The 15,006-nt window shown below is 51.3% G+C and overlaps 1 protein-coding gene across 1 annotated transcript in view; it reads left to right on the top strand.

The window, feature by feature from the left end:
* The window catches only part of TLN1 (talin 1), a 31,101-nt gene extending 19,447 nt beyond the window's left edge, over positions 1–11,654 (top strand). The window contains exons 31-57 of the mRNA XM_037495159.2: positions 172–265; positions 354–443; positions 550–672; positions 1,736–1,879; positions 2,273–2,434; positions 2,611–2,751; positions 2,841–3,022; positions 3,208–3,340; positions 3,529–3,630; positions 3,720–3,890; positions 3,987–4,136; positions 4,248–4,349; positions 4,432–4,551; positions 5,271–5,417; positions 5,572–5,738; positions 5,841–6,024; positions 6,115–6,240; positions 6,338–6,454; positions 8,715–8,900; positions 9,037–9,144; positions 9,633–9,738; positions 9,900–10,024; positions 10,127–10,252; positions 10,371–10,433; positions 10,540–10,722; positions 10,846–10,974; positions 11,092–11,654. Coding sequence (XP_037351056.1) covers positions 172–265; positions 354–443; positions 550–672; positions 1,736–1,879; positions 2,273–2,434; positions 2,611–2,751; positions 2,841–3,022; positions 3,208–3,340; positions 3,529–3,630; positions 3,720–3,890; positions 3,987–4,136; positions 4,248–4,349; positions 4,432–4,551; positions 5,271–5,417; positions 5,572–5,738; positions 5,841–6,024; positions 6,115–6,240; positions 6,338–6,454; positions 8,715–8,900; positions 9,037–9,144; positions 9,633–9,738; positions 9,900–10,024; positions 10,127–10,252; positions 10,371–10,433; positions 10,540–10,722; positions 10,846–10,974; positions 11,092–11,217 — 3,607 coding nt within the window. The 3' untranslated portion in view covers positions 11,218–11,654. The remainder of the gene's footprint in view (positions 1–171; positions 266–353; positions 444–549; positions 673–1,735; positions 1,880–2,272; positions 2,435–2,610; positions 2,752–2,840; positions 3,023–3,207; positions 3,341–3,528; positions 3,631–3,719; positions 3,891–3,986; positions 4,137–4,247; positions 4,350–4,431; positions 4,552–5,270; positions 5,418–5,571; positions 5,739–5,840; positions 6,025–6,114; positions 6,241–6,337; positions 6,455–8,714; positions 8,901–9,036; positions 9,145–9,632; positions 9,739–9,899; positions 10,025–10,126; positions 10,253–10,370; positions 10,434–10,539; positions 10,723–10,845; positions 10,975–11,091) is intronic.
* Positions 11,655–15,006: the final 3,352 nt, after the last annotated feature.

Raw genomic sequence — 15,006 nt, 5'->3', positions numbered from 1 at the left:
AGGCTGGGAAGCCCAGCCTAGAATGTTGGAGAGCCTGGGAGGGGGGCATTTCGTGAGAAGTGCCCCACTTAGGAGTGGTTTCAGGCGAGGGAAATAGCCGGAGACTTTCCATGTGTGCAGGACCCCGAATGGTGATCTGTCACCTGCTCACTCAGCTTTCTCCTCCCCCAGGGCAGTAACTGACAGCATCAACCAGCTCATCTCCATGTGCACCCAGCAGGCGCCAGGCCAGAAGGAGTGTGACAATGCCCTCCGGGAACTGGAGGTGGGCCTGGCAGGCTGGGGGCTGAGGCTGCTGAGGGAGGTGGGTCATGGGGGCCGGCGTCCCGGGCTTACTGCACCCCCCTATTCAGACGGTCCGGGAGCTCCTGGAGAACCCCGTCCAGCCAGTCAGCGACATGTCCTACTTTGGCTGCCTGGACAGTGTGATGGAGAATTCAAAGGTGAGCATAGCCAGGCGCCCAGTGGAGAGAAGAGCGGGAAGGTGGATGAGGCTGCTCTGCCCTCTGAGGATAGGCTCTGACTCGCCTGACACCTTCTGTTCCTCAGGTCCTGGGTGAGGCCATGACTGGCATCTCCCAAAATGCCAAGAATGGAAACCTGCCGGAGTTTGGGGAGGCCATTGCCACAGCCTCCAAGGCCCTCTGTGGCTTCACAGAGGCAGCTGCACAGGTAATTGTCCTAAGATGGCTACCTGGAATACCCCTACTTTCCCTACCTTGTCGCAGCCTGCCACGCATGTAGATTAATCAAAAAGTGATCTTTGCCAGGCCAACTCTGTGAAAACCCCTCTTGGAGATACCTGGCAGCCATCACACAACACCAATAATTGCATTCACCAGCACCCTCCAACCCTAGCTTTGTCATATGATTTGCATATGTTAGCATATGTCAGTCATTACTAGTGTGTAAAATAGTGACAATTACTAAATTTCCAATTACTTGAGTCACTTCTTAACTTTGTCTTTTTCTACATTATCAAGTAGAGATCAACGCAGAGAGTATTTTGCTTGAGTATATAAATCCTTAAAACATCCTGGCTTGAGGGGATGTTTTAAGGTGGCACAAGGGGTTAAATCTCAGCACTATGAAGCTATCAGCAGCCACTACAGCACCAGTTCGATCCCCGGGCAGGGTGGTGACCCACATGGCGCAGCAGACCTCTCCTGCCTCGCCCGCTGCTGCCCTCGGGAGTGTATTTCAGTAGATCTGCCTATTCTGTTCCCTACTCTGTCTCTGGTGAAGCGTCTCACCCCTACACCTCTGGCCTACACCCCAACTTTTGTATGCATAAATAAATAATCTTTAAAAAAAAAAAAAAAAAAACAGGAAAACATCCTGGCTTGAGAAGTCATCATCTTAGAATCTTAGACTTTTTTCCTGAAGGCCCTAAGACCCAGAGCGTGCGCGCGCGCACACACACACACACACACACACACACACACACACACACACACACAGACGCAGACACATTTAAATAGAAGTTTGATTGAACCCTTACTATGTGGTTTTTACTTTTTTAATCTTCTGAATGTTTGAACATACTGAAATAGGAGAGAGAGGAGAGGTTCCATCTTTTCTTTTTTTACAGTATAACTACTTTTGCTAATATACCTCCACTCACACAACCCTGGCTGCCAAGCTTGCACCTACTCCTTTGTCCCCACTATCACTGTTCCGCTCCCAACTGTGACATATTCTTTATTTCTCACACCCACCCCGTCTCTCTCCACAGGCAGCATATCTGGTGGGCGTCTCCGACCCCAACAGCCAAGCCGGACAGCAAGGGCTGGTGGAGCCCACACAGTTTGCCCGTGCAAACCAGGCAATTCAGATGGCCTGTCAAAGCTTGGGGGAGCCAGGCTGCACCCAGGCCCAGGTAACGTCAGGACTGAGTGACCTGGCAGGGAAGCATGTGGGGAAGGAGAGGGTGGAGCCCTTCCACACATGGCTTCTCTGGGTAACTGTCTTCTCCTGCCCGTTTCTCACCACTCTTTCAGTGACTGCTAAGTTCACTTCTTCTCAGTGAACTTTGGACTCACTCTCCTGCACACCCTCTGCATTTCTCCTTTAGTGTCTGTGTTTCATCCCCACCTACCCCACCCCAGATCCATTTCTGCCTCCCAAATCTTGACTCTTCAGGGGACTCTATCTTTCTATTTTGACTTCCAACGCATTGCTCTCCATCCTGTAACAAAAAATGGCTCCTCTTGGGGTGTGGACACTTCCCTCCCACCCTCATCGTGCCCGTTCCACGTGTCTGTCTCCTCAGGTGCTCTCTGCAGCCACCATTGTGGCCAAACACACCTCTGCACTGTGTAACAGCTGCCGCCTGGCCTCTGCTCGGACTGCCAATCCCACCGCCAAGCGCCAGTTTGTACAGTCAGCCAAGGAAGTGGCCAACAGCACCGCCAACCTTGTCAAGACCATCAAGGTTCCCAGTGTTTGAATTCCCTAAGCCCCTCTTCATTCCCTGAGGCCTTCTACCAAATCCCTCTGCCTGAACCAGGTTCCCCCACACACATCCTTTAAGCCCAGGAAGAAAGCTGAGGCTTTGCCTCCTTGGCCTGCAGTCTCTCCTGAGGCCCTCTCTGTCCCTCCCACTTTCAGGCACTTGATGGGGCCTTCACAGAAGAGAACCGTGCCCAGTGCCGAGCAGCAACAGCCCCTCTGTTGGAGGCTGTGGACAACCTGAGTGCCTTTGCATCCAACCCTGAGTTCTCCAGCATTCCTGCCCAGATCAGCCCTGAGGTGAGGCAATGCAATGGGAGAACTGATGGGCAAGCTGTCCCCACATCTTAGAGTCGGAAGACTCAACTCCAAGCCTCTCCTCCCCCCAGGGCCGGGCTGCCATGGAACCCATCGTGATCTCTGCTAAGACAATGTTGGAGAGTGCTGGGGGGCTGATCCAGACAGCCCGGGCCCTGGCAGTCAATCCCCGGGATCCCCCAAGCTGGTCGGTGCTGGCCGGCCACTCCCGGACTGTCTCGGACTCTATCAAGAAGCTTATTACGAGCATGAGGTATTGAGTGCATGGAGAACCATTGTGACTGTGGACATACATGGTGGCGGAATGGAGGGGTGCAGTTAGATAAAGACAGTATTGGAAGAGACCTCTTGTCACAGATTTAGGGGACACAGGGAAAGATAGGCTAGTCTTGTTTTAAAGGGATGGTCTTGGAGTTGGAGCCTGTGATGTGTCTGCAGGGACAAGGCTCCAGGGCAACTGGAGTGTGAGACGGCCATTGCAGCTCTGAATAGCTGTCTGCGAGACCTAGACCAGGCTTCCCTTGCTGCAGTCAGCCAGCAGCTTGCTCCCCGTGAGGGGATCTCTCAAGAGGTAAGGGGGAAGAAGGCTCTGTGAGAGGTTGTGTCTGGGAGGAGAGGGATATGGTGACTCTGGGATAGGCTTCATGGAGACATCAAGGGGATGGAGCTTGCTGAGGGAAGTTAGTTAGTTCGGTATGGAAGGAAGAATGGGGTCCTGTTCCAGGTGACACTCAGGGCTGAAGTCCGCTTCCTCCCCAGGCCTTGCACACTCAGATGCTCACTGCAGTGCAGGAGATCTCCCATCTTATTGAGCCACTGGCCAGTGCTGCCCGGGCAGAAGCCTCACAACTGGGACACAAGGTATCTGAGGATAAAAGTGGGGCTCTCCAGGAGATAGAGTGAAAGAGGGTGCATGCCCAGCTGAGCCCCATCCCAACCCCTTGCCTCAGGTGTCCCAGATGGCTCAGTACTTCGAGCCACTCACCCTGGCTGCAGTGGGTGCCGCCTCCAAGACCTTGAGCCACCCGCAGCAGATGGCGCTCCTGGACCAGACTAAGACCTTGGCAGAGTCGGCCCTGCAGCTGCTGTACACGGCCAAGGAGGCTGGCGGTAACCCCAAGGTACTGAGGGCTGGGAAGGCCAGGCTGCCACTGGAAAGATGGGGGAAGCAGGACAGCAGCACACCCTCCATTTACTCACGTTCCCCTTTCCCACAGCAAGCAGCTCATACCCAGGAAGCCCTGGAGGAGGCTGTGCAGATGATGACGGAGGCTGTAGAAGACCTGACAACGACCCTCAACGAGGCAGCCAGTGCTGCTGGGGTTGTTGGTGGCATGGTGGACTCCATCACCCAGGCCATCAACCAGGTTAGAGTCTTGGGGTGCCTGTGGACACTGAGGCTCTCCTGAGCCAGAGTTCCCAAGCACAGTGGCAGAGGCCCTGACCATTTTTCTCTTTCGCCCATCCTCCCCCTTCAGCTAGATGAAGGACCAATGGGTGAACCAGAAGGTTCCTTTGTGGATTACCAGACAACTATGGTGCGGACAGCCAAGGCCATTGCTGTCACTGTTCAGGAGATGGTAAGTTTGGGAGAGGAGTACAGGAGGTTTGCCCCTTAGAGAGCTGTGTCTGAAAATAATTTCATTTCCTCCATATCACCAGGTAACCAAGTCAAACAGCAGCCCTGAGGAGCTGGGCCCGCTCGCTAACCAGCTGACCAGTGACTATGGCCGTCTGGCCTCCCAAGCTAAGCCGGCAGCTGTGGCTGCTGAAAATGAAGAGGTAAAGAGGGAGGCAGCTCTGACCTCCCCCGTGCTCCTCACAGGACATCCCAGTGCTGTGTCCCTTGTCCCCATCATGTCAGCCTCGGGCTGTCCCACCCTCAGAGCCACTTCACTAAGGAATGATCAGGGCTCTTTGTAGAGAACCGTCAAAGCCTTCAGTCAAAGGGATAAAGATGACAGCCTAGGATCTAGAGGCTTCCCTGCCTGCCAGTTTCCAACCCTCTTCCAGGCTTGTGGCTGCTTCTCCACTATACTCCAAGTCTATATTCCCTTCTCATGCCTGCCTTGTGGCAAGCCCACGGAGCTCTTCCTTTCCTAAGCTCCTGGCTTTCCAAGAAAGCAAGTAATTGGATCCCAGCGTGACACACCTAATCCCCAACCCCAAAACCCTGCACCACCCTGTACAGGCCAAGTTGTAATCCATGCCCTCTGATTCAAATCCCCAGCATAAAGTGCTTCTCCCCGCCTCCTCACTGTGCTTAACACAGTCGTCACAGTCGGCACCAGTTGGTCCCTACGTGCTATTATTCTCCACGTGGAGGAAGAGGTGACCTCCTGCCTAAAGGATGTGAGACAGGAAAAGCCTATGTGCTGGGACCTTTTCTCACACCCTGAGTCTGCGATGTGCGTTTTTTAGGTCCTTAGTGACTCCTCCAGGCACAGGGGAGGTACTGAGTGCCTCTTGTAAAATCCGTCTCCTTTCCCACCTTTTCACAGATAGGTGCCCACATCAAGCACCGGGTGCAGGAGCTGGGGCACAGCTGTGCTGCTGTGGTCACCAAGGCAGGTGCCCTGCAGTGCAGCCCAAGTGACGCCTACACCAAGAAGGAGCTCATCGAGTGTGCCCGAAGAGTCTCCGAGAAGGTGACTGTGCTCATCCTTCAGACTGGGGGGCTGACTCCCCAACCCTGTAGCCATTCTGATCCTGCTCCAACCCTTCCCAGTCTCCTCCCAGGCACAGGTCACTTTCCCTGCCACGTGGCTCCTACCACTGTCACCACACAACCTTCCTCCCCAGGTCTCCCATGTGTTGGCCGCGCTCCAGGCCGGGAATCGTGGCACCCAGGCCTGCATCACAGCTGCCAGTGCTGTGTCTGGCATCATCGCTGACCTCGACACCACCATCATGTTTGCCACCGCCGGCACACTCAATCGCGAGGGCACTGAAACTTTTGCTGACCACCGGTGAGGAGGGAACCTGGACTCAGACAGGGTGGGGCTTGGGGCCAGAAGAGGCTGGAGGGGTCAGAGGAGGCTTGAGAACTCACTAGCTGGGTGTCCCCTCAGGGAGGGCATTCTGAAGACTGCAAAGGTGCTGGTGGAGGACACCAAGGTCCTGGTGCAGAATGCAGCTGGGAGCCAGGAGAAGTTGGCACAGGCTGCCCAGTCCTCTGTGGCCACCATCACCCGCCTCGCTGATGTGGTCAAGCTGGGTGCAGCCAGCCTGGGAGCTGAGGACCCTGAGACTCAGGTATCCGCCTGACACCCCAAATTCTAGCCAGAACCACTTCCTGTTCTGCATTTTCCCCCCATGGACCCGAGCCTCCACTCTTGCACATAGGTGGTGCTGATCAACGCAGTGAAGGATGTGGCCAAAGCCCTGGGAGACCTCATCAGTGCCACAAAGGCTGCAGCAGGCAAAGTCGGGGATGACCCTGCCGTGTGGCAGCTCAAGAACTCTGCCAAGGTTGGAGGGACCAACAACGTTCAAGAGAGGGAGTGGAGTGATGTACTTCTTCCTGTTCCTAAAGTGACCCACTCCCCCACCCCTCTGACATCCCCAGGTGATGGTGACCAATGTGACATCATTGCTCAAGACCGTGAAAGCTGTGGAAGATGAGGCCACCAAAGGCACACGGGCACTGGAGGCAACCACAGAGCACATACGGCAGGAACTAGCGGTGAGCTCAAGCTGGGGGCATGAGGGATGTGGGTCAGAGACAGGGCTTGGCCAGACTGTGAACATGTGCCTCATATGGTCACAGAAAAATAAACAGCCACACACATTCCTCTCCTTCATTGCCAGACTTCTCAAGTGAGCTGCACTTGTGTCTCTCCTCCTCACCTATTTATTCCTCAGCATTCAACAATTACCTTCTTTCACTACCATCCTCCCACTTTCTCTAGTCTTGGCCTTCAACCTCTTCAGACATTTCCAAAGCATTTGACTCTTTTAACAAGCCTCTCTGGAATTCTTTCTTCCTTTGCCCTTCTTGACACTGGCTTTCCTCTTGCTTCTCAAACATTTCTTCTATATATAGTCACCCCTGAATCACCTTCAACCTGATAAACATGGAGGCCTTCCCAGAATTGTACAAGTACCCAGCCCTTTGCTCTGCTTTCCTTTGGCTGGTTTTACCACCTACATTACTGTTCTCTCACAAGCTGACTTCTGTTTCTCAGTGTAGTTATTTCGACTGCCTATTTGACATCATCACCAAGATGCAGTGAATAGCCATTCCTGCCGCCATGCTGTGATGGGGACAACTTCCCAGTCAGCAATTCAGCCACCTTTGTACTGCCTCATCCACCACATTTGCATTGTTTCCAAGCCCTTCCAACTGTGCTTCTCCATTCTCTTCTTTCGTCCTCCCTCTCAACTCCTGCCATAGCAACGACTTCACATTTCCACTGGTGGCTCCTCCCTTTGACTCTGTGTGGGTTCTCTACCTGGTGTCTCAGCTCTACTACTCATCTCTCTCATTTCTTAAATTCAGCTTTCTGATGTTCTGTTTTCACCTTTCCTTGGAGATGTCCAAGATGAACTCTGAACTCTCTGCCTCCTAAATCTCATCATTCCCTCATCTTTCCCATCTCAGTAAATGGCACGTTTTAGTAACCATCCTTATATTCTAGAACATTCCTTGCTACTCAGTCCCTTCACTTCCTGGTTAATTCATGTCCTACCATGTACATAACATGTCCTCCTGTTATCTCTATCCTAACTCCTTCTTGCCCAACCCCTGCCACTCACCTCCTCAAAGCTTCTCTATAGTTTAGAAATGAAACCTCAGCTCACAAACTACTTCTTTATTTTTTTTTTATTTACTTATTTTCTTACATCATTGTTTGTTTTTGTGCAATATTTGATTTCTCCCCTCAGGTATAATCCCCATAGTTCTCCCACCGCAGCACGCAAGGGACTATCACCAAAGTCCCTAGGGCTCTTCCCTCCCATTATGACCCTCGCCCTCACACTCCCACTCCCCTGCTGTATGCCACAAATCTATGGTCAGCTTGCAAGTTTTGTCTTTTTCTTGACCCTTTGTTCGGTTTCCCTATATTCTATTCTACCTGTAAGTGAAACCATCTGATATTTTCCTTTTTCCTTCTGACTTATTTCACTTAGCACAATCCCTTCTAGCTCCATTCATCATGCTATAAATAGCATGAGTTTATCTTTTTTGGTCGCCAAACAGTACTCCGTTGTGTATATATACCACATCTTCTTCATCAGTCATCTGTTTGGGGGCATTTAGCCTGTTTCCATATCTTAAGCTATTGTAAATAGTGGTGCAGTAACATAGGGGTCCAGGTTTCCTTTCAAATTAGTGTTTTTCACAACAAAGCAAAAATAAGACAATTCTAAATCAGAGACATACTGCAGGGGAGGAGCAGGGAGAGGGATCAGAGGAAGGGAGGAACACAGGGGACTGAAGTGATGGTGCACAGGTGCCTTGGTAAAGGAAATTCTGGGGACTTGAGGGGGAGGGGGGGATACAAATATTGTTTGAGCAATGATGTAAAAAATAAATAAAATCAATTTAAAAAAAGAAAAAAGAAACTAATAATGCATAATATGATGATTTAAGAAAAATTAGTGTTTTTGTGCCCTTTGGGTAGATTCCCAGGAGTGGAACCACTTGATCATAAGGTAGATTCATTTTTAATGTTTTGAGGATCCTTCACACAGCTTTCCATGGTGGCTGCACCAAAATACTTCTTTAATTTCAAACAAACTCTCCCCAATCACTTTAGTCAGAAATGACAGCCACCTGCCTTCTATTATATTAACTATGAATGTGTGAACTTTTCTAAGGACTTGACCTCTGGTAATTCCTAAGTGAATGTCTGTTGAATGAACCAAATTACACAAGTAGCCTGCTCCATTGTCTCAATTTCAGTCACTTTAAAATTTTTCTTCCTGTTCTGCCCCAACAGGTCTTCTGTTCCCCAGAGCCACCTGCCAAGACCTCTACCCCTGAAGATTTTATCCGAATGACCAAGGGTATCACTATGGCAACAGCCAAGGCTGTTGCTGCTGGCAACTCCTGTCGCCAGGAAGATGTCATTGCCACAGCCAATCTCAGTCGTCGTGCTATTGCAGATATGCTTCGGGCCTGCAAGGTAGAAATTCTAGTGGTGAGGCAGAAGCTGCCATCAGTGAAGCAGCTTCAAGGCAGAATACAGGGAGAAACTGCAGAGTCCTAGGCACCTGGAGCTCTTTGGGATCCTAAAACTAACATATTATTCCATGATACAGGAAGCAGCTTACCACCCAGAGGTGGCCCCCGACGTGCGGCTTCGAGCCCTGCACTATGGCCGGGAATGTGCCAATGGCTACCTGGAACTGCTGGACCACGTGCTGCTGGTAAGGAAGGAGTTGTCAGCTCCTCCACCCAGCCTCCCGAATACACAGCCCTCTTGCCACCAGCCTCAGAGCCACTATCTAATTTTTGTTCGTATCTCCTCCCCTCCCCACTTTTCCCAAATCTGTTCTTGTTTCCAAGTCTCCCTTCCCCTGGGGCCCCATCATTCTTACCCGCTTTGGTGCTCTCACTCACCTCTTCCCCTTGCTCTTTTCTTATCTCCTCTCTTCCCACCTGACCTCCCCCTTCTCTTCCCGTCATCTCTTCTCATTTCACCATCCTCCTTGCTCCCTGTCAGCCGGTGAGTGGCATGCAGCCCACTGTCTCCTGCTGTGTGCAGTGTGATGCCCGTGTGCACCTGGATGGGGGAATGTGCTATTTCGGGGGCTGTGCTGTGGAGTCAGGGTGGGAGGCCTGGAGTGCCCTGTTTCAGAGATTAGCTAGAAGCTAAGATCTGATGGTTTCTCCTTCCTACTCACCCCTTCCCCAGACCCTGCAGAAGCCAAACCCAGAACTAAAGCAGCAGTTGACGGGACACTCAAAGCGTGTGGCTGGCTCAGTCACTGAGCTCATCCAGGCTGCTGAGGCCATGAAGGGTGAGGGGCAAACGGGCAGGGAAGGAAGGGAACCCCTTGTGATAGGATCTTGGAACTGCTCTGAAGAGCCCCTGCCCATCATCCCCAAGGTGCCAGAGGCCTCGTACTCCAGAACTCACTGCTCTGTCTTAGCCCCTTCCTTTGCCCTTTCCTCCCTCCAGGAACAGAATGGGTGGACCCAGAGGACCCCACAGTTATTGCTGAGAATGAGCTTCTGGGAGCTGCGGCTGCCATTGAGGCTGCAGCCAAAAAGCTGGAGCAGCTGAAGCCCCGGGCCAAACCCAAGGCCAGTACTGCTCCTTCCCTCCCCCTACCTCATAGTGGCACAGTGTACCCACCGATGGCCCTTCTCTGACAGCATCTCTCTGCACCCCTTGTCTCATCTCAGGAGGCAGATGAGTCCTTGAACTTCGAGGAGCAGATACTGGAAGCTGCCAAGTCCATTGCGGCAGCCACCAGTGCCCTGGTAAAGGCTGCATCAGCTGCCCAAAGGGAACTGGTGGCCCAAGGGAAGGTAAGTACTTGGACACCCAGTCGAATAGGGAGAGCAGCTTTGCTGTCTCACCTGCTTGGTAGTGGGAGGCTTTTAAGTAGGGAGAACACAGGTTGAGCAGGTGCCTCCCCTTCCACAGGTGGGCGCCATTCCAGCCAATGCACTGGATGATGGGCAGTGGTCCCAAGGCCTCATTTCCGCTGTGAGTATGCCACACTTACCAGGTCCCTCGGAGCAGAGGGACTTGAAGTCTAGAGAGGGAATGGATGAGGGCAGAGGAATATGTTAATCTAATCTAACCACTTTAGGCCCGGATGGTGGCTGCAGCTACCAACAATCTATGTGAGGCCGCCAATGCAGCTGTTCAAGGCCATGCCAGCCAGGAGAAGCTCATCTCATCAGCCAAGCAGGTTGCTGCCTCCACAGCCCAGCTCCTTGTAGCCTGCAAGGTCAAGGCTGACCAGGACTCGGAGGCAATGAAACGGCTTCAGGTGAGGAACCCTGACCATCCACCGTACCTTGGGCTATACTGCTTCAAACTGCCATCTCCAAGACATGCTTTTCTGCTTTCAATTGGGACCCTCCCTAAATCCTCAGCCCATCTCTCTGTCTAGGCTGCTGGCAATGCAGTGAAGCGAGCCTCAGATAACCTGGTAAAGGCAGCACAGAAGGCCGCAGCCTTTGAGGACCAGGAGAATGAGACTGTGGTGGTGAAGGAGAAGATGGTCGGGGGCATTGCCCAGGTGAGCATGGCTGGGTAACGCTATTAGCCAGGCAGGCCCGTTGTCTGTGCGAGTCCTGACTACCCTATGCCCTACCGCATGTGCTTGCTGAACTGAGTCCCTGATCTCCTTCCTCAGATCATTGCTGCACAGGAAGAAATGCTTCGGAAGGAACGCGAGCTGGAAGAAGCTCGGAAGAAGCTGGCCCAGATCCGGCAGCAACAGTACAAGTTCCTGCCTTCAGAGCTTCGAGATGAGCACTAGGCAGCCACTTCTATTTAAAGCAGACCCAGCTCAGAGACTGTGCCTGCCTCTACCAAAGCCTTCGGGGCTGAAGGGCCCAACTTGCCCCACCCCAGCACTCCCCAAAGTGCTTGCCAACCCCGGGCCTGGCCCTGCCCAGTCCCACTGCACATCCCTCTCTCTTCCCCCAACTCCAAGTGCCTTCATGCCCTCGGGCCCCCTAAGGCCAAGTGCCTGCCCCTCCCCAGAGTATTAACGCTCCGAGAGTATTATTAACGCTGCTGTACCTCAGTCTGAACGTGCCAGGGCCCCAGCCCGCTCCACCCTGCCAGCAGCTTCCAGCCGGTCTTCACAGCCTTCTTATCCTTTTTGATACTGTCTTCCCCACCCCTAGCCACCTTTGGGGGGTCTGGGGTTGTAAGTCCCAAACAAGTCGTGCATCAGTAAAGGTTCTTCCTTCAACCTCTGCCTGGCTTCCTGAGGTGGGGCAGTGGGGGAGAGAATGGAATTGAATTCTGTCACCCAGCATGATGTGGCTCAGAAATGGTGTGGGGACAGAGTGTGGCAACTCACCCTGAGACCACTTCCTCCTCCTTGTACCCTAATCTCTAAAGTCATCCTAGCAGCAGCAAAGTTGGCCCTGAGAAGATATATTCCTATTGTCCCCGTCACTGGCCAGCGCCTACGCCTGCAGCAGCTGCTCTCTGTGGCTACCAGGGACAATCTGTTCTTCATAGCTACTCAGAGTATATGAGCAAATCCGGTATCCGGCCAAACTAGAATTTTCAAAAGCAGCTTTGCTAAAAATAATAAGCCTATAAGATAGAAGTGTATGAGTCTAAGAGAACTGTGGCCACAGATTTGGTTGAGGCAACTAGCAAATATCCAACCTGAGGCAGCTCTGGTAGGTTCTACTGTTGGTTGGATTCGGGCCTCACAAATCCCCCAGAGGCCTTGTCACAACTCCTGCCTGGAAAAGGACTAAAGAAAATGAACTAGAAAGGTTTGACCCAAGTGTGAGACTGCATAGTTTGGGGGCAGAGCTCCCCTAGTGGCCAGGCCTAGGTTGGTCGAGGTGTTCCTGCTGCCCTGCTAATCTGGAGGTTTGTGGGAGGCTACCTGGTGCCATATGCTTCCACACTCCCTTAGGCATTCACCCCCTCTGCCTGCACCGCATGGACTCTTTGTCTCCCACCGCATTAGGGTAAATTTCAAATAGTCATAATTACTTTGTCCTCCCCAGAGCAGCCAGTTAAGGAAGGTGCCAACTTCCTACCAGCAATCATGTCATCTGTGATTAATTCATTCAATATTTACTAAGCCATACCCGTGCTAAGCACTGGAAAATAAAGATGTATTATCACCTCTCTGACGCAGAGGACTGGCACCTCCAGTGCATGCTGCTGTGGGCCTCTTAACCCCAGATTCAATGTCCTAGCGTCATGAGTTAAGGACTTGGGAGATCAAATCCTTTTTACAACCTCCCCAGCAAGTGGTAATCCAGACTGTTCAAATCCAGCTGTGAGTCCACGACAGCTGCTTACTCTTGCTACCACTTCCCTGCCATGACCCTGCCATGATCAGGAAGGGTGGCCAACCTCTTACTGGTGATGCCACAGGGAGCCGGGGAAGAAACTTAAATACCCATAACAGTCGTTCTTCATATGTGGTCCTCAGGCCCCTAGGAGTTTCCAAGACTCAAGGGTCTGTAAAGTCAATGCTTTTTTCATACTAAAACTAGGAGCTTATTGGGGTCTCCCTGGTGGTGCAAGGGTTAAGACACAACTTATGAAGCAATCTGCAGCCACTGCAGCATGAGTTCGATTCCCGCCAGCCAGGGAGCAACCCACATGGTGCATCAGGTCTCTCCTGACTCGGCCACTGCTCCCATCAGCAGTGTATTTCAGTCAGTCTGCCTGTTCTGTTCCCCACTCTGTCCCTGGCGAATCCTCTCACCCCCCCGCATCTCTGGCCTGTACCCCAGCTCTTGTATGCATAAATAAATAAATCTTTAAAAAAAAAAAAAAACTAGGAGCTTATTGGTGCCTCCCTGGTGGCCTAGGAGTTAAGTCTCAGCGCTATCACTGCTACAGCCTGAGTTTAATCCACAGCCAGGGAGCTAACCCACACACGGCTCAGCAGACCTCTCCTGTCTCACCCACTGCTCCCCTTAGCAGAGTATTTCAGTAAATCCACCTGCCTCTGCTCCCCATTCTGTCAGGAGAGCGGATGTTTGTGGGTCCAGGTGTGTAAGCTGGTTGAAGAATAACAGCCACCACACCAAACGTGAAAGCAAGGAAGTGTGGACTTATTGAAGTGAGAGGAAAGAACTCCTGACAGCTGGAGGGGTCCAAGGGAGGATGCCATTTACTCCAGCCCTGTCTATGACTATACACTGTCAGACTCCTGTTGTCCAATGTGCCAGAATATTGATGAGGCACGAGGTGGTTGGGAAGTTTTGTGGTGGTTGTTTTTCTGTTCCCTGATTATCCTGTACCAGATCTTACTCTAGGTGGTGGCTAGCTCAGCAACATTTCAGTAAAACACTTCTATTTTCCTGGGAGCTGTTTTGTTCCTTCTGTTCTTATATTGTTTAAAATCACTGTCCCGTGTCTCAACCTTTCCCGTTCCCAAAGTTCTCCTAATCTCAGTTCCTCTCAATTCTGTCTCTGGTGAGTCCTCTCACCACCCCACTCCACCCACCCCCCGCACCTCTGGCCTACATCCCCCGTTCTACACAATGAATAAATAAATAGATTAATTAATTAATTAAAAAAATATTTATTTATGCATATAAGAACTGGGGTGTAGGCTAGAGGTGGGAGGGGTGATAGGATTCACCAGAGACAGAGTGGGGAACAGAACAGGCGGATGTACTGAAATACACTGCTGAGGGAAGCAGCAGGCAAGACAGGAGAGGTCTGCTGCATCGTGTGGGTCAGCTCATTGACTGGCAATCTAGTTGCAGATAGCTTCGTATTGTTGACACTTAGCCCCTTGTGCTACCAGGGAGGTCCTAATTTTATTAAATCTTAAACCTCGAGTAACATGTCTTACCGACACTGTGTGATAAACCGGAAATTAGGTGTGGCACACTTGTGATACACAGCCAAGTTTGACGTTTGTTCGCTGGTAAGTTGAACTAGATGTGCTTTAATGGCTGGCAGACAAATCATTAACCAGATTTGGGTATCTGGCAGATCTTCTCTCAAAAAGGAATAAAGCAAATCTTTCTTTTCAGGGGAAAACCTGACAGTATTTGTCAGTGATACAATTTGAACTTTCAAGTGAAAACTAAAATTGTAGAAAACTTGTATCTGCCATCAGAAGCTTTACCACTTCCCAAAAGTTGGACTTGTATGTTGAAATTGGTCATATCAAGGAATGCAATTTTTTAAAATAATGTATAATGAAATGTGTTAATGATGGAGGATAAGGACAGAAAAACTGGAAAGGAGGCACCACAAGATCAGAAACCTGACTCACAATGCCAAAAGCTGGAGGTGGGGTTAGAAGGGATTAACATAGCCATTGACCTAGCTATGGGAACTAAGATCCTTAGGCACCAAGCCTGGGTCACAAAGCACAAGACCCAAGCAGGTGTCAGACTGCTGTAGGGAGTGTCCGGAGCACAGACCTGAGGGTGAAGCTACCGAGATTGAGGGCCATAGTAGAAATCTGGTCCCTTTCAAATTCTACATAGTTCATTGAAGGCTTATTCAAGTTTATTCAAGTTTATTCAAATTTATACAACAAACCAACCACTTTGGGTAGGAATGAGCCCCTCCCAAAGAGGAGAAGAAAGTATCA

This window comes from Talpa occidentalis, unplaced genomic scaffold (genome assembly GCF_014898055.3).
Source record: "Talpa occidentalis isolate TD23 unplaced genomic scaffold, MPIMG_talOcc4v2.1 talOcc4.7, whole genome shotgun sequence".
NCBI lineage: Eukaryota > Metazoa > Chordata > Mammalia > Eulipotyphla > Talpidae > Talpa > Talpa occidentalis.
This window is presented reverse-complemented; position numbering and strand designations above follow the sequence as displayed.